This window comes from Lissotriton helveticus, chromosome 5_1, assembly GCF_964261635.1.
Source record: "Lissotriton helveticus chromosome 5_1, aLisHel1.1, whole genome shotgun sequence".
NCBI lineage: Eukaryota > Metazoa > Chordata > Amphibia > Caudata > Salamandridae > Lissotriton > Lissotriton helveticus.
This window is the reverse complement of record NC_136065.1, coordinates 1,324,526,118-1,324,551,146: the sequence shown is the minus strand read 5'-3', so window position 1 is coordinate 1,324,551,146 and position 25,029 is coordinate 1,324,526,118. Positions and strand designations below refer to the sequence as shown.

Genomic DNA, 25,029 nt, shown 5'->3' with positions numbered 1-25,029 from the left:
AAATCGGTTCCAAACTATTAATTCATTCAGAACATTTGTTACCAAATGGCAAAAACTGATTAATTGATTGATTGTCTGATCGGCTACTGTAAATCTAGTTATTGGTGAAGTCATCCTGTCTTCTCCGAGTCTTACCTATCCCAACCGGTAAACAGACATAATATCGACTACAAAATATCGAATGGACATAATATTGAGTACAAAATATAGGTTGGACAAAATATCGAATGGACAGAAAATAGATATCAAAAATATCGTTTTGAAGGTAAGTAATGTAATATCGAATGTTAAAAATATAGAAAGTTAAAATATCGAAGTATATAATATAGGTTATTAAAATTATCGAATTTTTAATAATATTGAATTTTTTATAGTGTTTGTTATGTTATTATATGTGTGAAAAGTGTGTATTTATGTTATAATTAATTTTAATTAATGAATTCTGTTTTTTTATCTTTTGCGTAATTTAATTCTGTAGCGGGTTGTGGGTTTATAGGGGAATAGGGTGGGAAGTAATTTAATTATAAATAATTAAGTATGTACATTTATATATTGGTATTAATTTTTAATTAATTGTTAAATAATTTATATTTGGTAATTAATTAAATTTTAATTGGCAATTATTTTAATTAAGTGATTAATTGCTAATGAAGTTAATTTTACTAATTTATTTTCTGTAGCGGGTTGTGGGTTTATAGGGGAATTGGGTGGAAAGTAATTTATTTATAATTAAATATGTAAAAATATTTATTGGTATTTTTTTAGAAATAATTGTTAATTAATTTGTTATGGGTAAATAATTAAATTTTAATTGCTAATTAATTTTATTTAATTGATTAATTGCTAATTATGTTAATTTTACTAATTTATTTTTTGTAGCGGGTTGTGAGTTTATAGGGGAATAGGGTGTGAAGTAATTTATTCATAATTAATTAAATAATTCAATGTATTTATTTGTATTTAATTTAAATTAATTGTTAATTAATTTTTAATTGTTACTTAATTAATTGTAAATTTGAAATTAATTTAACTAGGTAACTAATAGTAAAAATTAATTGTAATTTGTAATTTTAATTGATTATTATATTAAATTGTTAATTACTTTTAATTAATTTTTTTCCTACTGTTGCACTCTTTGGAGTGGCAATAGTAATTTTTACCCATACGCTATCCAACGCTTTCCCTACTGTTGCACCCACTGGAGTGGGAATAATAATTTTTACCTCTACACTATCCAACGCTTTCCCTACTGTTGCACTCTTTGGAGTGGGAATAGTAATTTTTACCCCTACGCTATCCAACGTTTTCCCTACTGTTGCACCCACTGGAGTGGGAATAGTAATTTTTACCCCTACGCTATCCAACGCTTTCCCTACTGTTGCACACACTGGAGTGGGAATAGTAATTTTTACCCCTACGCTATCCAATGCTTTCCCTACTGTTGCACTCTTTGGAGTGGGAATAGTAATTTTAACCCTTACTCTATCCAACGCTTTCCCTACTGTTGCACTCTTTGGAGTGGGAATAGTAATTTTTACCCCTACGCTATCCAACGCTTTCCCTACTGTTGCACCCACTGGAGTGGGAATAGTAATTTTTACCCCTACGCTATCCAATGCTTTCCCTACTGTTGCACCCACTGGAGTGGGAATAGTAATTTTTACCTCTACGCTATCCAACGCTTTCCCTACTGTTGCACTCTTTGGAGTGGGAATAGTAATTTTAACCCCTACGCTATCCAACGTTTTTCCTACTGTTGCACTCTTTGGAGTGGGAATAGTATTTTTTACCTCTACGCTATCCAACGCTTTCCTTACTGTTGCACCCACTGGAGTGGGAATAGTAATTTTTACCCCTACGCTATCCAACGCTTTCCCTACTGTTGCACTCACTGGAGTGGGAATAGTAATTTTTACCCCTACGCTATCCAACGCTTTCCCTTCTGTTGCACTCTTTGGAGTGGGAATAGTAATTTTTACACTTCCGCTATCCTACGGTAATAATATTGGATATTATTTTATTATATTATGTTACTATATATATATATGTTTTAATAAATATGATTGTAATTTTTTTTATAACTTTCATTAATTATTTAATTATTATAAGGTAATTTAAGTATTTTTAAGTATAATTTAGTAATTAATGTTTAATATTAATTTAATTTAACATTGTTTCTAATAAAGTCGATATTTTTATAAACTATATTTTTGTAAACGATATTTTATACTCGATATTTTTGTACTTACCTGTTTGTAGATACAAAGTCGATATTCTGTCTGTCGATATTTTGTCAAGGATATTTTTGATAGTCGATATTATGTCCATCGATATTATGTCAGTGATCCATCCCAACCAACTGAGCCGTGAATTGCTGTCTGACATTAAGCTAACCAGTTTTGCTTTTGTAAGTACAAAACTAACTAACCACCTCAGTTCTTTGCCTAACGTCAAACAGGTGGACCAACAATTAAACTAGTTGCAAACTATTGAGCCCCACGTTCTTCTGTAACACGGGAGGCACACTAATAACCCATCGTTTTTCACGAACTCGTTATCAAGTTCTTGGGCAATATGGTTTTACATCATTATCAAACAACCGGCCATCCCGTGCAAGCCAAGCTTTAATAAGCATCTATGACACTGGCTCACTGTTAGTTCTGCACCCATTTAAGGGAGGGTCCAGGACACTCTGCAATAGAAGCATATTTGGCCCAGGTATTTAGAGAGTCACCTGTTTCCTTTTTGCTTTTTGTTAATTTGTTTATTTATTGCACGTGAATTGTTTGATCCTTTTTAGATGGGCCCTAATCAAGTCCTTATCAGATATAATTTTACACTAAGAAGGTACGTACATTTTTAAGAGTATTGTATTGTATTGTATTGTAGCATTTGTATAGAGTTTCATAACTTGGATAAAATTCCAAAGAGCTTGCAGGTGTTAGAATTCCGTCCTTTACATGGCACTGGCGCCACAGTCATGGTAGTGGCAGATAACATCCCCAAGATGCTAAACAAAGGGAACAGTGCAGGTTTGGTGCAATTAGACTTAAGTGCCTTGACTGACACTACCTCTCAGTCTGCTCTGCTGCATCGCTTACACTCTGCAGGAACTCAAGAGAAGGCCCTAGCTTGGTTTTCATCTTTCTTTGATCATTGTATGCAATACGTTTTTCTCCCTTTTATCTGCTCCTTCCCGAGGGCTGATGTCTAAGGCATCCCTCAAAGGTCTGTTCTTAGTCCTACACTTTTCCACAAGGCTTCGGACTGGCCTGATACATAGGGGCCTATTAAGATGACGGGTGGACTTTGTCCGCCCGTCATCCTACCAGGGTTTGGGACCGCCTGCCATAAGTGCGGGGGTCCCGTGGGGGGTATTAGGATGTGCATGGCATTTTTAGCATTATGGCGGGCGATGCTCTCTGCACCGCCCGCCACAATGCTAAAAATGCATTAATGCATTTGCATAGACAAAGCGGCAGGCACCTGTGGTACCCCCTTATGTGCACCCCCCACCCCTCCTTCACTCTGGGGGCCCACATGGGGCCCCCAGAGTGAAGACCGCATGCCTTTCCGTGGCGGCATCGCCGCCGCGGAAAGGCAACTCAACAAGTTCATCATAATATGGCTGGCGGTGTCTGATAGACACCGCCACCATATTAAACGTTTTCCGCCCCAGTCGCCGGCGGATGGTCTTTCCGTCCGCCACGTTCCCCCCGCCATCTTAATATGGCGAGGGGAATTTAGGTGCGGCTGGCGGGTGGATTGCCCCCGCCAGGCTGGCGGGGGCTATCGCCAGCCTGGCGGGGGAAATCCGCCCGCCATCCTAATGGGCCCCATAGTTTTTTCCTTATATTATAGAGAAACAAAACCCGGATCCGTCTACTTTTCACATAATCCAGTAGTGGGGTTTGAATTCACTTTGCTATAAGTAGTGCACATTGCCAATGCATAGTCCTTCCGCTAGCACTGTGCTGCTGGAAATCTCAACAACTTTCCTAAAACAATGTCATTTCTGAAGATCTAGGTGTTAAACTACTAACTGAAATGGAGGTAGTGAGAGGCATGAGTTGCGCCAACAAAGATTGATTAAATAACATTGATTAAATAAGACTGCAAAAATGTGGCGACCCACCCTTTTCCCCTTATTCTCAGGAACATGAAGTAGGCCACACAAAGATGAAGAATGCAGCAGATGGCATGGAACATATTGTAGTACCGAGTACCTCTGGACCATTCCCTTTCTACGCTGAAAAGCCATAAAGAGAACTTTGAATATGACGTGATCCGCAGCAAGAAAACAGTACATGTGATCAGATGCCCAATCTCAGAGACACAGGCACAACTAGAGGTTAACTGCTGTGTTTTGAACAATCTGGAGTTGCTGGATTGACACTCTAAGCACCCCCACTTAAAACCTAGGTTCTAAGTCCTTTCTAAAGTGAACAGTAGCATTGCTAACTGTCAGTGTTGAAGCAGGGGTAGGGTATTCTTTAGCATACCAAGGAAAAAAACGGTTAAAAGATCAATGAGGATCAGACAGACCAATCAACTTTAATCATTGGGCTTTTTTTAATTATTGTTGTATTAATGAAGGGTGTGTCCCTCGGTTGCATTTTTTGTGTGTTGGCCCTTTCTCTGTCCTCTTTAATTATTGTGGAATAATCTTGCTTAGCCAATCCATTGTATCTCTTTCTAGGAATTCACATGTGTGTATGAATTTTAAAGGTGGACACTGAAAGTATCAACTACTTTCACTAAATATTTTTTATTTTATCAACAGGAATTTATCAGCAATCCAGGACCGAGAGATCTGCTGTTACTCCATTTCTTGTAAAGAAAAGGACAACATTGGTATGTAGCAATTATATATTGTATAATCTTATGATATAGTGTGTTTTAAAAGCAGCAATACAATCAATAATGTAGATGTAATGAATATATTGAGGAACATTAAAAATGTATTATTGTGGAGAAAACAAATCATTATACAGAAAAAAACTCTTTGAGAGAGCTTTTAAAACAGTTCAAGCCCTCTCTAGCCCTAATCTTCCCAATTACCTATTTCCCAGCCAGATGTTTTGTGATAAGCTGGTGGAATTTTTCAAAAATAAAGTTGAGGCAGTATATGGTGAATTTGGTTCTACCTGATCTTTTATGGGTCCAAGCACAGAGCCTGCCTACTCAAGCCTTAATAATAGTGAGCTCTGCAATTTGCCACCTTTCAGTATTGATCAAGTGCTGGAGTTAATCGGTCACACCAAATAAGGAGCCCCCTCAGATCCCTGTCCGCCCAAAGTATTAAATGACATAGCTGATAAGTTAGCCACGGTTCTTACCACTTTGTTAAACATCACTATCAGGGCACAGTGGCGTAACAAAACTTGAGGGGACCCCCCCTGCAAAGTAAAAGGAGGGCCCCCCCCCATGCTCTGGAATCAGTCAGGAGCTCTCAGTCCAGGGGCCCTCTGCCCATGCACAGTGCCGAAAGGGGCTCTCTGGAGCTCAGGGACCTCCTGCGCACTGCAGGGGCTGTGGGGCTATTGGTACACCACTGTAAGGGCAGGTATCTTCCCCATGGAGTAGAAAAAATCCTCAGTTCTTCCTTTACTGAAAAACCCTGACTTAACCCTAAGAAAGAGAAAAACTATCGACCCATTTCACGTCTATCATTTCTGGTGAAGGTCCTTGAGAAGCATATACTCGCTAACAGTACTTATGCTGACGTCACTCAAATTGTAGTGTTGATCTTCATCAATGTTGAAGAGGTCGCTGACCATTCTTGCAGATGCACGTGTGCAATTGTCAGCTGGATGAGTGGCAGTTGAACTTGGAAAAAACAAAGTTTCTCCTATTTGGAAAGGATTCTTTCTGGAATCAATCTTCGTAGCCTTGTACTATGAATCCTTCTCCTCTGCCAGTATCTGATTCCAAAGTTAGGCACTTAGAGATATTTTGGGATTCTTATCTGTCTGTCATGGATCAGATAAACATATTAACTGTGTCATGTTTCTTCTTATTGAGAACTTAGAGGAAGGTTCTGCCTTTTACTCCTTTTGATTTGCAGAAAATTGGTTGTCATTGCATTAGTGTTATCCAGATTGGGATACTGTAATGTCCTCCATTTGGGCAAAAAACAATGCTCTCCAAATAAGCTTTAGACTCTGCAGAATGCAGCCTGTCACCTTCTTAAGAAAGTGCCAAAGTTCAAGTCTGACTTGGGTGCCTTATCGAAGCTTCACTGGCTTCCAGTGAAAACAGGCATTTACAATGCAACGGTCTCGCCTTTACAAAAATTAGAGCTATTGGCATTGTAAATGACAATTTTTTTATGTATGTGTTGGTTTTGAAAAAAGATAAATAAATGGCGTTGTCATTTACAATGCCAATAGCTTAATCTCCCGCAAATGGAGACCTATTGCATTTACACACACACACACACACACACACACACACACACACACACACACACACACACACACACACACACACACACACACACACACACACACACACACACACACACACACACACACACACACACACACACACACACACACACACACACACACACACACACACACACACACACACACACACACACACACACACACACACACACACACACACACACACACACACACACACACACACACACACACACACACACACACACACACACACACACACACACACACACACACACACACACACACACACACACACACACACACACACACACACACACACACACACACACACACACACACACACACACACACACACACACACCCCACACCCCCCCCAACACACAGAGCCACACACATACAGCCACACACACACAAAGAGCCACACACATACAGCCACACACACACAAAGAGCCACATACACACAGAGCCACATACACACAGAGCCACACACACACAGAGCTACACACACAGAGCCACACACACACACAGAGCCAGCCACACACACACAGCCACACACACACAGAGCACACACACACACACACACACACACACACACACACCACACCCCCCCCAACACACAGAGCCACACACATACAGCCACACACACACAAAGAGCCACATACACACAGAGCCACAAACACATACAGCCACACACACACAGAGCTACACACACAGAGCCACACACACACACAGAGCCAGCCACACACACACAGAGCACACACACGCACACACAGCCACACACACACACAGCCCACACACGCACACACACACACAGAGCCAGACACACACACACACAAACACACAAACAGAGCCAGACGGACACACAGAGGCAGACACACACACAGAGCCACACGCACAGAGCCAGACACAAACACACACAGAGCCAGACACACACAGCCACACACACACACACAGAGCCAGACACACACACACACAGCCAGACACTCACAGAGAGACAGACACACACAGCCACACACATACACACACAGAGCCACATACACACACACACAGAGCCTATATAAAACTGCAAAAAAAAGTGTGGTGCCCATTCACTGCTTATGCGTGTGTTGGCATCAAAACAAGCATCCTGGAAACATGTGCTTGTTAATGTTCTTGTATGGCTAGCTACTGTTGCTGCACGCTCCGTCATGTCGCCAACAGGTGGGTTAGTAGAAACAGCACATCAACCGAGAAAGGTTCAGTCCGGAGGACACACACGAGTGTTGCTGCGCACTTCGACATGTGTCCGACGCCTGTAAACACTGTGAGCTCCACCGCGGGGTGAGCCCGCGCGCTCGGAGCACGTTTTGTGGTTCCTGGAGCAGGTCTAAATCCCTGCCTTTCCGCAGCATGCATCCTAGACGCCAGACGCCTACAGCAGAGGAATGTACTCACGGGGGTGAGCTCCTGGCTCCCCCAAGCTCCGCGGGCTGATGGTAATGCCAGGTGACACTTGATACACAGTTAACTTGGGCTGCAGAGAGGGAGTTAATTAACCAGTGAGCTGCACTGAAAGCTGCCCCACCGGGGGCGAATTATTTGCTGCTAGATCAGAAGATGGAAGGGAGGTTGGGGGAAGAGGAGGAAGTGATGCAGATTCATAGAGAAGTATTAAGAAGAGAGCGAGAGAAGAAAGAAGGAAAGAGAACGTAGAAAAGAAAGAAATTAAAATATAAGGGAGGGACCAAAAAAAAAAAGAACATAGGTAGTCAGATAAGGACTACAGAAGAAAGGTCGGATGAGAGAAGAAGGAATACAAAAAGTAGTAACAATGAAGGAGATATGTAACAGGCGGACAAAAATGAAGAAGGAAAGAAAAAGAGAGAGAAAGTAATAAATATAAGAAGATACAAGAGAGTGAAATGATGCTCCAATAGTGTATGCCACACAGGGTGATAGCAGAGTCAGATATAGAGTGATAGGAACAAAAAAAGCAGGTATGTTAGAATAACCGAAAGAAGAGGCAACATTGGAGAGGGGGGGCGCTAACATACAATATGTACACCCTCGAAGAGAAACGGTGTCAGATTAAGATGGGCAGAGTCAGACAAATTAAAACAGCACTGAAGGGCAGGGGTTATCCTTTACACTGCATATATATTGACAAAAGGCATCACTAACATTTTTTATGGGGAATTATAAACGGCAGGCTTGGGGAAAAAACACGTTTTTTATGTATTCAACCTGCAGTCAAGGCTTGTTCAGCATATTCTTTGTTCTTTTTTTTTTTTTTTACGATACTCGAAATGCTTATTCCCCCACCACAGTTAACTTTACTGGTTGGGAAAACTGGACATAAATGTGCATTTTAATGGTAACCCAAAACGTGTGCTTCTAGTAACATTTTGCCATTAGCAATCTCAGGCTGCCCCTTTCCCTGGGTCATTACGGTACTGCTGGTCTCTAATCAATCCTAATGCGATGGCAATTGGAGTCCCTGGTGAAGCTTTCTCGGGTTTCCTGTAATGGCTCTACCACATTTTCGTGGACCCTCTCCTTTAACCTGAGATGCGAGGGGGGCAGACCCTTCCCCGCTCCTGATTTCTTCAAGATGTGGGGGCTGCGGCGGACAGAAGGAGGGAGACACGTGGCGAGCCAGATCATTGACATGTGACCAAAGAAATTGAGAGAGTGAAGGTTTAAAACAAAGGGGAGAAGAAATTGGGTTTGTTGCTCTCTCAACTTCTCTCCCTGAACTGTAATTGGGGCTTTCCTAGCACTGGACAACTTCAACAGCTTTCTATTAGCCACGCGGCTGGCCCCTCGGGGTTGTAGGCACGGCGCTTTGTTCATTACTCTGACTTAACGAATACTATTGCACACTCTTTGCGGCCGGCCTCGGATAAGAGGTTGTAGGCTTAACGCTGTGTCTTTGTGCCCCTCCAGGGGTTTTGTTCCAAAAATAAAACTGACTTGTAACAAAAAAGGGGAGAAGAAAGGACAAGCCCCCTCGTTGCCGGGGTAACCCTCAGAGCTGGCACCAATCCCAGCTCGGCTTGGTGCTGACGTCGACGGACTCTGGGCCCGGTGAAGGCAAACAAAGTGCTCTCGCGGCTTCCGGGCCAGCGGCGTGATCGTGGGCACACTACGCACATTCAAAGTGATATGCACAATAAAAATCTGCATTTCACAGCCACTCTATAACACGCTGCATAGGCGGGCACACGCACGGACCCGGGAGTCTCCCTCGCATGGCGCTGACTCACTGCTGCTGCAGCGGGAGGAGGGGCAGTGACATCCGCATGAAGGCAGCGTGATCCCTAAATGATGCCCAATCAAAGAGCCGTTGGGACAGCGGGTCTACAGCGTGTCTTGCTCACACTGCCTGCGCACCTTTTGTCTGTAATCCCCGTCCTTTTCAGACTGGGGGGCGTGTTTTTCACTGACAACATCACAGGTAGAACAAAAAGAAAAAACACGCCCCCCAATCCGAAAAAGACGGGGCTTAGAGCGAGAGAAGGACGACACTGAGACCTCTTCTCCAATGACTGGCCGCCGTTTAGCAGGCCAGCCAATGGAGAAGAGGGGCGGGGTTCACCCTCACTACTCAGAGTCATTAAGTCTCGCTGGCGAGACTGCGCATGTGCGCAACCTACGCCAGTTTCGACCTAAAAAGAATGACCTCTAAGTCTCTCTGTCTGGCACATAAAACAGTTCATGGCTTCTAATCAGAGTCCTTGAAAAAGAAACGTGTGTGGTGCATTCCTAATGAACTGCTGCAGTCTGCACTTTCCAAATCAGTCATTCTTCCAAAAATTAAGAAAGCTTCTTGGGGTGGCAGAAGCTTTGTTCACTCCACCATTCAATTTTGGAATCGACCACCTATGCACCTTAAATGTCAACCCAAAATGACAAGCTTTTGGAAACATCTGAAATCCAGGCTTTCTGTGTAGGCTTCATTCCCCTGCAGCTTCAGGTCAGGAAATTGGTTAATGTTAGTGTCAAGACGCCCAAGGGCATTTGTGCACTCTATAAATTAGAATACAATTAAAATCAAAAACATCCATTCAACAACAGCATTCAGTCCAATCAATGAATTTAACCCAATATCTCCATTTCCACCCGAGTCTCTCCCAGGCAGCCTATTATATTTCTATTCTACACCAGTCCGATTTAATATTGTGGAAATTCAAGTTTTTATTTGTTCAGTTTTTACTGACATGATACAATACTTTCTTGAAATCTTCACAATATTGATACAATTTTATGGAATACAATTGAGCTGAGGAGCACATCAAATTATTTAAAATTCTTGAAGGACTAAAAAGAATGAGTTCCAGACAAATATGGCAAGACAGCAGAGAAAACAAGAGGATGGAAAGTGGGTAGAAAAGAATCACAGTCTTCGAGACAGAAAAACATATGTAAATAAGTAAATCAGTAGACAGATGAAGGGAATAATGTCTAACGGTCACCCCACCATGAGTTCAGTTGTAGATGAGGTAGAACAGAAGCTTACTTGCTTCCAAATTTAATTAAATAATTAATTTAATAGGGAGAGGATGTGGCCTAATGGCTAGGGCGGTTGACCTCAAATCTGGGGAACTGGTTCGAGACTGTAATGACTCTCAACATTCTGTGATTCTGGGCAAATAACTTAATCTCCCGTGCCTAACAAAAATGAATGTGTCCTTGTGTAACACAACTGGTGCTTGTGTAACGCGCTCTGATACTTGATACCTTTGGGTCAACTCCCCAAAAGTGCTTAGATGGTAAAGCCCTGCTGCTATGTTTTATTCTTCATTACACTTCAGAGTTTTCAACCTGATTGTGTCCTAGCTCCTGGTGTACTGGGAACCACTAGACATGATGAATTTGTCTGCAAGCTAAGTGGGCAGACTCGTCGTGATGGCTTTGTAAATGATACTGCTGGTTTTGAAGATACTATGGGCTGGCAAGGGCATCAAATGGAGATCCATCCGGATAGGAGTAGTGTGGTCATATTTCTTCAGGCCCTGGATGAGACATGCTACAACGTGTAGAATGCCCCTAAGGGGGACCACTGTGGAGTTCTGTGTGACAATGGACCAGGGAATTGCCACCTTCCAGATGCAAGAGTATGAGGGCTTGAACATCAGTCTTGAAATTACTACTGTTAGAAAGAGTTTCACTTAATTGAAAAGACAGATTTAGTACCAGGCTTTATATGCTTCTTCTGCCAGTGACTTTTTTGAGGGTGAGGTTTGTGTCGACGGTGAAACCAAGAAACTTGACATACAGTGAAAGTTGGGTTTTGATGCCAGCAAGTTTCATGCCATTGAGAAAGGTTTGTACTATTTCCTATTATTCTTGGCAAATAAAAGGAAATCTGTCTTGGGGTTGGGGGGGTTCCGCTTCAGCTGGGTGCTGGACATCCAGGTTTGGATGATGTGCAGGCAGTGTCTGAGGTGTTGAATGTCTGAAACGGAGGAGACTATGAAGTAGAATTGTATATTATTTGTATATTAATGTATTTCGATCCTATTATCTGTGAGCCAATTCCAAGTGGACCCCATGTAAAGGTTAACGCTGACAGGAGATCATATGGAACTCTGGGGGACTCAACAGGTGATAGAGATCTCCTGGGATCTGGAGGTGCCCATGTGAGTGGATGAACAAAATGCTGTTGGTTGGAAAGGTAGGAGGTAAACCAATAACAAGAGAACTAATCACTGTCCGCAAACAGATCATAGTGCTATTCTTGTGTCCGTCTACTCTGTGTCCCAAAAGTAACACTTGGGATCAACTAAAACGCTTCTTAGTTTATGGAAAACGATTCCAGGATATCCTCGATCCTTTTCTGTCACTAGGATGTATGTTTCTTGGGAGGTCAAAATATTGACCTACAAAAAAATCTAATCCACAATATCCATTATTACTGTATCGGCAAGGTGGGTAACTGTGGAGATAAGGATAATAAATGTACGCTCCTCTCCATCTGCTTAACTTGATGAGATATTGAGGTAGTTAATGCTCATTACTGTGACTTAGAACAATATGCTTTCTCATCTTAATCAGTGTCCAATGCAGAGCATTAGCAAGATGGCCTTACCTGCCCTTAACAGCAAAGCTTCACTGTGAAAATGATGCTTCATTCCAGTGCCACTAGAAACCAGAAATGATTCAGAAACCAGTCTCTAATTTCCTCACAACAGTACGTAGAAGCTAATAACCTTTTGGATCCTTGTTTGGCAGGTTTTCATTCTATAGGTCGTGCAAAGTCAATGCATGCCTCTGCTGCACAATTGTCGATAAGCAGTTGTGAGGGGTTTGAACTGGCATGGTCTTTCTTTTGGATCACTTAGCCACCATCAAATTTGAGGCTGCTTAAGACACAAGGTCCCAGAATAGAGCGGCACCTGAACTGCAATATCAACCCCTTTCACATTTAAAACAGTGTCTGCTGTATGTGGTGGACTTGAAGATTCTGTGTTCTTCCATCTTCTGATTATTATGTATCTAGCCACATTTTTATCGCAATTTCTGATAATTCTATTTTTCATTGAATTACAGATCAACATGTTATGCCATCCATTCTCATCTCTTCTTTGGCTCTCCTCTTTCCCCTGGATGATACATTGGCCTATTAGAGACTTGATACACAGACACTCAAGGCCAAAAGTGTTTGACCATCTCCCCTCTTCACCTCAAAGTATTACTGCTGGTGTGGTTTCCTTAGCTACTTTATTGCATTGATTACCCCACTTTGAGATGATTACGAAACAAGCTAAAGGACCTTTAGGTGCACTGTTGCAAAGCAATAGTATTCGAGTCGTATGCAATAAGAGTTCCAAACTTCTCTGATCTTGGGCACATTACCCATTAAGTCATAGGAGAGTTACTGCATTGCCACAAACTGCCAGTGTCTGTGGGATCAGAAGCTATCTCTAGTGATACCTTCAATTTCCAGATGTATACAATCAGCATATTTGCAGCACAAAGCATCTGGAACTGTAGCGTTTCAGTAGGCCCTTCAGCTGAGGCAATCTGCCACCCAACAAAATCAAGCTTCGGTCTTCAGTTATCAGGAATCCTGAAGCTCTTTTATTATGGCCTAGTATCTCTTCCCAAAACATTGGTATATACACATGAACCCACCAAATATGTAGAAAGGAGTCCACCTTGTTGTAACATCTCCAGCACTTATTGGAGAATTAAAGTCATATCCTACGCAGATGTCATGGGGTCATGTACCAATGGTACTTGATTGTGGAAGAAGATTCCCTATATGGTATGCTTTTAAAAGTGTGTGTGGAACAGTGTCCGACAGTACGGACCAATCGTTCTCCTTATGAGGATTAACTAAAGGTCACCGCCATCTGCCTCAATATTCTCAGGATGACCTAAGACCTTTTTCCAGCCATGCCAGATCCCATAGTGTTCTGCCTACTACAGCTTAATCTGTTAATTGCCATCTTTATCTGTTTATCAAGCTGCTCATTCCACAGCACCAAGACCCCCCTCCTCACCGTCTCAGATGACGTCTGCACCCTCCTCAACCGAGGTGAAACTGCTGCCCAAAGAGATCAGCTGTGGAGTACCTCAGGGCTCCTCCCCGAGCCCCACTCTCTTCAACAACTACATGGCCCTGCTCGCAGCCATCGTCAGGAACCATGGACTCAACATAGTCTCCTACACCTACAACACCCAGCTGATTCTCTCCCTCACCAACGAATCCAATCGCCAAGAACAACTTCCATGATGGGATGAAGGCTGTTGTCACCTGAATGAGGAACAGCTGCCTCTAGTTAAAACTCGGAGAAGACTGAAGTCCTCATCCTGGGCTCCCCTCCTCTGCTTGGGATGACTCCTGATAGCCTGCAGCCCTTGGAACCCCCCCACACCCACGGACCACACACAAAACCTTGCCATCATCCTGGACTTCATGCTCACCATGAACCGCCAGATCAAAGCCATCTCATCATCCTCTTTCTACACGCTATGCCTGCTCTGAAAGATCTTCAAGTGGATCCCCACCGAGTCCAGGAAGACGGTCACCCACGCGCTCATCAGCAGCAGAATCAACTATGGCAATGCACTCTATACAGGCATCACCCAGAAACTCCTCAACAAAGTGCAGAACATTCAGAACACCTCCGCCGGACTCATTCTCAACATCCCCCTCCACAGCCACGTCACCAGCCACCTGAGAGACCTCCACTGGCTCCCAGTTTAACAAAATAATCACCTTCAAGCTCCTCATTCATGCTTACAAAGCCCTACACATCGCGGGACATGTGTACCTTAACCACCACCTCGCATTCCACGCACCCACCAGAAACCCCGCTGCACACAAGTGGCCCTGGCCACCATCCCACGTATCCACAAGACGATGGCCGGAGGAAGATCCTTCTCCTACCTTGCAGCAATGAACTGACACCCTGCCTCTCCACCTCAGGCAATCACTGTCACTGCCTCAATTCAGGAAGGACCTCAAGAACTGGCTCTTCGACTGAACCACTGCACCTGTGATGTAACAGTAGTTGCCTCTTCCCAGTGCCTTGAGACTCTAAAGGGTGCACTCTATGCCGCTCTACCCTACTCTACACCACTAATCTATGCCACTGCTCTCTATGCCACTGTACTCTACACCACTCTAGTCTGCACCCAAGTCTGCATCTAGTCCGTAGAATGGTAGATGACACTGCACTCCTTGCCATTGCACTCTGTTATATGCCACTGCATTCTCTGCCACTCTACTTTTCACCATTCTAGTCTGTCACTGCACTGTACACCACTCTACTCAATGCCACTGCACTCCATGCTACTCTATTCCACTCCACTGCACTCTACCTTACTGCACTATATGCCACTCTACCCTAGTCTGCACCACTCTAAGCCACTGCAGACTACACCGCTGCACTCTACACCATGTTACTATACTCTACAACACTCATCACTGCACTCCAAGCCACTCTGTACCACTTTGCTCCATGCCACTGTACTCTACGCTACTGCACTCTAGCCCAGTCCACTCCACTCTATGCCACTCCACTCTATGCTACTCCATGCCTCTTTATGCCACTCCACTCTATGCCACTCTGCTGTGCTTTACGCCATGACATTCCACACAGTGCTACTCTACACAACTCTACCCCACTCCACTCAATGTCACTCTGCTCTATGCCACTCTACCTATGTCTGCCACTCTTCTCTATGCTACTTTACTTTACCCCACTGTACTATACTACGCCACTCTTCTCTCAGCGACTCCAGTCTACTCTACTCCACTCTATGGTATTCCAGTTCGCTCTATGCCATGCCGCTCCTCTCTACAATACTCCATGCCACACCACTAGTTTTCCACATGCCAATCTATGCCACTCTACTCTGCTCAGCTCTATTCTTTGCCAATCCACTCTTTGCCTCTGCACTCTACGCTGCTCTAGTCTACTCCACTCTACTCCACTATTCTCCACTCTACTTCGCACAACTCCTCTCTACGCCACTTCACTCTGCTCTACTCCAAGCCAAGTCACTCTGCGCTTCTGCACTTTATGACTCTATGCTGTTTCACTCCACTCTACTCTACTGTACTCCACTCCACGTTGTTGTAAAACATGGCTAAAAGACATTGGAAAAGCTAATAGCTATCACTTAGGTAAAACCTATTAGCTATGCCCATGCTTGTTTTAGGTGAGCTGTTACATGGTTTACATGTTCATACTAGGAATGAGCTACCATCTACCTGGGTTCTTCTGAACTGTGAAATTGTTAGTAGTGGTGCAGCCCTTAGTCTGAGGATCCCTTTTTGTCTGCAGAGTTTGAATTTAGGTTGTAGAAAAGCTGGTCAAGTGGATTTATATTCCTGGTGGGCGCAGCAGAGAGCTGTGAGGGTTCGTCATCTTGCTGCCGTGCCTTACAGGACTGTGAGGGCAGCGATGTGGTCACGTGTCATACATGCTAACATTTCAGAACAGGAAAGTGGGAGATGTTTGAAAATAAATCGGGGGGTGCATTTCCCCATTGACTTCTATTGAAGCAGGATAAGTTCAAGCTTTAAACAGCTAGAATAAAGCCATTTTTTGCATAAACATCGAAACCCCCCTCCGCCCCCCCCCATTCTAATGGCATGTATGTGTCTGGCGAAGGCATTCTCGTGTCTTTGTGATTTGGAAACAAACGGAGAGCAAGAAATTAGTGGGGAAAAACGGAGTAGATGAGGGAGCAAACTTTGTAAGGGTAGCTGCTTGGGCAAAGTAAGAGTAGTGCAGATGGGAGGGTAAAATAGTTCCTCATCTGGATGGTAGCGGGGTCAGAGCGGCCCATGGTAATGAAAGGGAGTCTTAATAAGGTAATTGAACCTTGAGATGGAGTCCGGTACTTTTCTCTCTTTGAGACTGTTCAGTTGTCTTCTGGTTTCGGGTAGTCTTTGGTGCCCAAAAGGTCTGGAACGGAAGGTCTTGTGAGACTTTCCCTGATGTGAATGTGATAGATTTTGTGGCTAGTGGCTTTCATCGTTGATATCGTCATGTGGCTTGTTCTTTTTGTTTGTGACTGATGCCAGGCGTTGCATATTTTAACGGTAATTAAAAAAAAATGTAATAACATCAGTTCGACCATTATGTGTTCTTGTACTAAAATAGATAGTTTTAAGCATGCAAGGCGCCCGCAAATTTAAATGCGTTGCTATACTGCCATCTGCTGGACAATATTTAAAAACCCACCTTTATTTTAGCCTCAAACGTGCCCAAAAAATGTCTGCTGAGAACGAAGGAAAATTATGATGCCCTTCGAATCAGTTATCCGCCTCACAGTATATTTCTCTAAATCTGAGCGGGAGTTATTTTTTTTTTAATGTTGAAGCGGGCAACAAAAGACATAATTTGTGATGGATGTATGACGCAGGTATTACAACGCAAGTTGTTATAACGACTTGCGTTGGGGAGCGCTGGATAGTAGAATAGTTTAATTTTCTATTCCAACTCCAGTCCCCGTGGATAGTAGGGAAGGTGTTGGATAGAAAATTAAACTATTCCCTATCCAACAGCACCCTTCAGCGAAAGTCGTTGTAACGACTTTCGTTGTAATTCTTGCGTTGTAATTGTAGTGTGTGGTAAAAGTTTTGTTGTAAACGATGTTCCCCTTTGTGATTGTCTCACTTTGAGATAACAGAACCTAGAAATTCCTTTCTCTATTTTTCTTTTCTCTGGACTCTAGTTGTGTCCTCATAGGAACAGTAACCCATTCTTTGGATTTATATTGCTACATGCAGCATGGGTACTGACCCTCAACTAGCTCCTAGTCCCCCCCCCCCCTTTGATTGATAGACTTCTGAACCACAAGTGACCATTAGTGACTTTAAAGCCTCACCTTATTCAACATGACAGATATTTGCACAGTGCATTTGTTCTGTGCCTGCCATGCGCCAATGTATGTAGAGACCGTGATACTTGTTAGCTGTGCAAGAACGCATTTATGTCACGTAAAAACATTGGGGCCGATTTACAAGTCCTTTGTGCCGTCAGTGCATCACTTTTTGTGATGCCTCAGCAGGGCATTTTTCTGCACCATATTTACAAGGACAGGAAAACCCACCGTGCGTGGCTTTTCCTGTCCTTGTAAATTCTGCCCCTTTACACGCAGCACTTTGCGTGAAAAGGGTGTTCCATGGTTGTTCCTGTGGGTGCTTCCACGCAACACCCTTGGAATCTGACACATTTCCAGATTTATGAGAAATCCTAAATCTGGAAACGCGTCTGAATTCTACATCTTTCCATGGGAGGCGAAACGAGGAGAAATGTATTAATTTCTCCTCGTTTTTTTCCTCTTTCTATGCATGCTGCATTCTGCAGCACACATAGAACGAGGAAATTACCTCTCATGATTGTTTATGTGCAGGAAGGTGTCCTTTCCTGCACATAAACAATCCTTTAAATTAATGACGTTTTACAAATTCTATGTGTGCTGTCATCCCCGTGACGCAGGCATCCTTGCACCATGGTGCAAGAGTGCCTGCGTCAGCGCATGGCAGCTAATTGTGCGCCAGCGCAGGGTAAAGCACAAGGATGCAACATATTATTGTAAACATGTCACCTCCCTGTGCTTTGAAAGTGACTCAGTGCGGTGCAGCCAAATGGCTTGAGGCATGCACTGGGTCACTTTCATTGTAAATCTGGCCCATTGTTTATCAAGTTCAGGAGTAAAGTTAAGAATCATGGTGGTTTCAGTGCCTGCAAAACATTTATATGGAATTGTAAATAAATAACTTTCATAAACTGGGAAAAAACTAAATCAGAGATAACATCTCTAACAAGAGGGCTCAGTCAAGCGTAAACTGCTCCACCTTCATAACCTTTCAGTCTCTCAGAAGCAAAAAGGAAACCAACCGGATTACTCGTGGGCACAAAGCTAGGTGTGTTAATTGCGACTGATTTCCCATGAATAACTAACTATACAATACATGACCATAAATGCACACATTTGGTCCGATGTAAAAGGCCAAGCAAATGTAAGACAACAGTATTCTGTGTGTGTCGATTAGACATCCATGTTTGCCAATTTCTGACTTCTCATGGATTCACAAAGAATCCCAGTACTCCTGGAAAACTACACTAGAAGAAGATTTCCAGACGTACTCCCAGGTGTAACAATAAACACTTGCAGATAGCAATGCAGCAGAAATGTGCATTTGTGCATTGAGTGTATATTTTGAAGTATCTCCTTGATAAAAATATTTGTCGTGCAGGAACCCCCTTCTGACTATCCCAATTTCCACTCTTGAAGTGCACTTTGTATGGCCCTGGACTGGAGCACATTTAAGTTTATTTCAAGATTGTGCAACTGCCTAGAAGAGTTATTGGAATACGCACACACATTTGTGTTTGTTTATCTACTTTTGCAGGTACCGATTCCCTGGAATGCCCACAAACATGCTCTTTACCTTGAACAGTTTGATTATGAATGTTCCCACAGGTTGGCCCAATTTCCAGATTTTGACATTTAGAGTGTGGTGGCCGGTCCATTGAAGCATTAGGATAAGGAAGGGGTTTACTCCACTGGTGGTAGACCGATTTACCATACTTAGAGACACCTCCTACAAGGCAGCTGGACATCCCTGTGCCTTCGGGAGAGCCCCCATTGCAGTGGATCTGCTGAGGACACAAACTCTTTGCTGAGCAGATGCCATGTTTAATACACCCACTCAGCAAAGTATTTTTTTCTTTTTAAACAATCTCCCCAAACGGTAGTTTGTTATTAAAAAAGACAAATCAAATATCCCTGACAAACTGGGAATTTTATTTCTGAATGTGGGTGTCAGTTTTTAGGTTTCCTGTTTGGGAACACTGTGAAATTCCTGGTAGTGCTAAACAGGAAAAAATGAATGTTGGAACATAATCTTAAATATAGGGAAGGATGTTGGAGGTAATTTGGCCGACGACCCAATGTCCAAGAGGCCATTGATAAAAGGATTCCTCCAGAGGATGAAAGCATAGGCTCCATAATCAGAAACACAGCACTTCCTCTGAAGAAAACAGTGTTTGTAGATGGTATATCCACCTACATTTTGGCCCAGCGCTTCACCCTCCAAAGTCTAAATCAGGCCGTACAAAATGGGCTTTCCAAAAGCAAATTATGTTTGCAAGGATAATTTAATCATCTCGATACTATGTAGCAGGAATTGAAAATGTGAGCATACAAATGTATTGTTTGCCGACCTATGTCGAATTGAAGGGCCCAAAATACTTCTAGAATCAGGCGCTTCCACTTTAACATTTTGGCATTGCAAGAGGTATTCTGATGTTCTGAAATGTTTTATGCTCTAGAACTATGATTGCTAAGAAACAGTGGGGCAGAGGAAATTAGTTGTGCTCTAATCAAAAAGCAATTGGTCACGTAGAACTCAGTGGAAAAATAAATATCTTTTTTTATAGATGTCATTGCGCCTTTCGTTTCATTTTTCACTTTATTTCATTCCAGACATCACTCTGCAGTGGCTTATCCAGCACTCAAAATCCCGGAGAAGCTGAGGAGTTTTCCAGTTGGCCAACATCCACAAGCCTTGGCTCTAGGAAAACGACGAAGAAATGTTTCTCCTTGTTTCACACTTTCTTCTGTCTCTCTCTCTTTCTCTTCCCACCCCTCATTATCTTTCCTGACCCTCCCTCTCTCTAGTTTGCTATTTTTAGGGAATCCATCCTTCCTGTCTATCCAAGGTTCTAATTACAGTTTTTATTGTAAAGAAAGCATATTCCTGCCCCTTCTGTTCATTCATTCCTTCCTTCCTTCTTTTTTGCACTGTTAAGTTGTCGTTGGATGTATATATATAAATGTATATATATTTTAATTTTTTTATTTAAGATAAGAAAACGATCAAGTTCGCACTAAAATTGACTGACTGAAGCATAAAAACTGGATCATGGGCTATTCTTAATGTACCAATTTTGGGCATTAGAGAAAAATCGGAGGACGTACTGTTTTTTGAGCCACACCACACCTTTTTGTTAGGATCACAAACACACAGTATTTGAAGATTTCGGGAGCTGGGTGTTGGTGCCAGGTTATCGAAATATAGTGGTGATAATGTTCTATAGAGTACTATAGCCTGAAACATATTGTTATTACAAATAAAGAGGTACATATGTTAAAGTGACCACATTTATGGGCATGCTTGTTAAAACAGTAATATACTCTTGACATTGTCCTGTAACGTGACTCGAGTCATGGTCTGCCTGTAGTACATCGTCGGCCACCAAGTGCGTGTGTTTTACACTTGCCATTGTGCCCATGATTGATGTCTATCATAGGAAAGTTAAAATTGGGGACAAAGAGCAATGACTGAGTCCCTATGCACACGAAGAAAATAATTATTTTCTCATCTCTTGCCCGTTACTTTCATTGGGCAATAATAAACAGAATATATTGAAAAATAATATGACCTTCTGCTTCTAGTGCCCAGTTTACAATTGTCAATAAAAGACACACAGGACTTGACTTGTGGTTGAGGCTTGATGCATAACTGTTTCACGTGACCTTCATAGGTCAATTTCCACCCTGATGATTGACTCATCTCTATAGTATTCCCAAATAGGATCCCTGGAAAAAATTGTTTTTGCTGCCAAGATGTGTGGCTTTTGAGGATCACTGATTTTGTGATGTATGATGTGCCTAGTTTGCCAACCACATTGAGAGGGCTAGAAGCCAACCAGTGTACTTGGGTAGGTCTGGCAACCATCAAATGCCATGTGCTGCCCCCCTGTCAGCACTGGACACTTCTGCTGCCACAAAATCTTCATTGAAGGTCATAATGTACACAAAACACACAGTAGAACATCTCTGGGGCTTTTAAAGAGCAGTCCTGAATAACCAGTTGTGGAAATGTTTTTTCTGTTTCTGTAAAATCTCTGATCATCAGTTCTAGGATGCTTTGGACATCACACCATCATCCCCAGGTTACCTTTCTAGACATATGCAAGAGACAGCATTGACATGATGGAAGGAAACAAAATCAAGCAAATTGTCGGAAATATTCAGAAGCATTATAAATGTCACTCAGCCTAGTTCATCTAGATTTTATCAAAGGTTTGATCGTATTTTTTCTTTTTTATGGCAGATGCTTCTTGGAACTGAAATACTGCCTTCTGGAAATATTAGTTCACCCCTGACCTCCTTTTCATAGTCTATTAGGGACACAGAGGACAAGCTGCAGGGGGCAACAAAGGCAACACTTTGTGACATGCAAGGAACCCAACATATTTGGACATAACAGTTCTCCTCTGTGAGGCCTTTCTTGAGTCCTGCCGCTCAAAGCAAAATGGAGAACAATTCCCGTCTTGAGTTTTACATTTGTGATTTTTCAGATTAGTAGGACAATTTTGGATGTAGAGACCTTCTGATTAAGTACTTCCCTTTATACTACTATCATAAAGTAGGAGATCACATTTTATAATACGAGGAGTAGAATGAACTGATCATATGTGGCTCGGCTCCAAAACCCCTAATTTAGGGTACATATGTATTTGATATTTGAACACTCTAAATGTTCTGTGTCCAGTGAATGAAAGATTGGTTACAACATATTATTATCTGGACTTTCTAGGAAGAAACCATGGTTTTCACCCTCTGCTGCAGACCAACTCCGTTTCAAGAATTTTTTTCTTGTGGAAATCTCCTATGTTATATGTTACTCAAGAACCCCATTCAACTATGGTACGCAGCTTTGGACAGTTTACGTCAAAATACGGAAATACAAAATTTTTTTCATTTGTTTTTTGCAAAGTTGCACAAGGAGATATTTTTTATGATTTCTATTTTTATTTACAAAATCGTAATGTGGCGTCTCTTTCATTTTGGTCTGCTCATGCCTTTTTCTGTTGTTGGGAGATGATTCTCGTAACTGTATTATTAATAATTATATTATGAATATTGCCTCCTAATAAAATAACAGTTTTGTGTTTGTACAGTTGTCCTCTGTTCATATTTGGGAACTTTGGCTGTTCGCTGGAAAAGATCATGGGGAGCGATTTACAATAAGCACTTGAAAATATACACCAAACAACTCTAAGTGTTAAAATAATTGAACATTTCATATCCATGGAAGGCATCCATATAAAACTGAGTGCATTTCGGCATGTTGCTGCCTATCCCAAAACCAAACTCGTAGATTGATGTGGTAACCAGGCACTGCCCAGTAACCTCAAAAATTGACATGTTCTTTCTCATTTTGGTGTTTCTCTGCCACTGTACTGACTGGATTCTGTGAACTGGTTTTAGGTGGCAAATTTAGACACCAGACTCTATTGCCGTATCCAGTTGCTGCTGTGTCGAACCTCTCTCTCATACTTTTTTTTAATATTATTTTTATTAAGAGCAGTAAGAAAAACACTGTCCATTACACCACAATGCATACAATAGCAATAATGTTCGGAATTAACAACAAAAGGTTAAAAACACATTTTTGGAGGGATATGTAAAAACAGAGTTCTGTAGCAGCTTATATTCCATGGTATCTTATTTCTGACAACCGCCTAGATCTAAATAAAAAAATTACACAACCCTATTGACCGAATTTTTTTAAGTGCCTGTGCAAATAGGAAAAACTATTTCTGAAATGCTTAGGAAAAGACAATACAGTCATCCAGCATTATTTAAAGTGCATGTGCAGCTAGGATTAAATGTTCCTTAAGTACAAAGAAGGAGATAATGCAAATGTCCAGGAACTCTATAAAGTGCAGGTGCGACAGTCAACATCAATTTTACTAAATATTATCCCATACTTCGTTGCCAACTACAGCAAGTTTTTCAAAACCTACTCTAACTCCGCTATACAGACTATCTGCCAGACAGCTCTAAAATCTTACTGTAGCTCCTATACGTTTTGCGTAGGCCTCTTAGAATTTATAGGTCCTACACAATTTACTGATCCCTTGATTAATCCTGGGTTGTGTACTGCTTTTCCAGTTTTGAAGCACCAGCGACCTGGCAACAGCTATAGAAATTGTTACAAAATACTGGTTATATTTTGTAAAGCATTGCATTTCTGGCGTGATACCAAATAAAACCAACCTTGGTGATGGATCAATAGTTGATGACAAAAACTGAGAAATCATAACAAAAACATTCTTCCAAAATTGCTGCAATTTACTACATCCATAAAATGTATGAACCCATCCTCCTTCATCCCATTCATTGCATCTAAAACATTGATTCGAACAGGTAGAAAACACTTTATGCAGTCTCTGAGGAGTATAATATGCTAGCTAGCTTGATCGGAAATTCATTCTTTTATAATTTGCTCCACGCAATGCTTTATTCGAGATTTCGCTTAATTGTTGCCATTCTTTAATATTGAACTTACAACCAGTCTCTGAGTGAATTTTCTGAAGATCCTTCTCAATAATCTCTTCATTATGAGCTTGCTGATGTAGAAGCCGATTCTAAACTCCCACACCCGTGACTTTATTTGATATTTGCTTGATTATTGGAAGCATTTTTTCACTCAACACAGTATAGTTATTTTCGAGAAATTTCGTAAGCTGAAGATAACTTAGAAAAAATGCGGTATTTAAGTTACCAAACTGTAGACTTATTGAGCCCGATGTAATTAAAGGTTCATGGTTATGAAAATCACCAAGAAAGCCAATACCTAATTCTTGCCACACTTGGTAGAGTTCTTTTGACATCACTAAACCTCCAGCTACACAATCTTGTATGGGGGTATAAGCATGATATGCTGGAATATTTCTTGAATTAAAAAACAGCGCAATCCTAGTTACCAATGCCAAACTAATCTTATACCTGTTCTTTTTAGGTAGTTTTGCTGATCACAGAAAAATGGGGAGTTTTATAGTGCTTTCTTTCACCATTTGTATTAGAAAGCAATGATCAAAAACCGAATTCTTTTCTCCTTATTGTGAAAGTAAGTTAAGCAGGGAAGCCTGATAATAAGTTGGAAAATGTGGCAGCGCTGATCCCCCGGACGCTACGTCCAACTGTAATATGGGCAGCTTGACTCTGGGGTGCTAAAAAAACTTCCTAATCATTTCATCCAATTCTTTTAAATAGGCACTTGGAATTTTCATGGGAAGATTACTAAAAAGAAACTTAAATAGCGGGAGCACTGATATCTTGACCATAGACA

General features: G+C 41.9%; 1 protein-coding gene across 1 annotated transcript in view; it reads left to right on the top strand.

Moving 5' to 3' along the window:
* The window catches only part of ARL8A (ARF like GTPase 8A), a 222,894-nt gene extending 200,047 nt beyond the window's left edge, over positions 1–22,847 (top strand). The window contains exons 6-7 of the mRNA XM_078644165.1: positions 4,784–4,854; positions 20,370–22,847. Coding sequence (XP_078500291.1) covers positions 4,784–4,854; positions 20,370–20,419 — 121 coding nt within the window. The 3' untranslated portion in view covers positions 20,420–22,847. The remainder of the gene's footprint in view (positions 1–4,783; positions 4,855–20,369) is intronic.
* Positions 22,848–25,029: the final 2,182 nt, after the last annotated feature.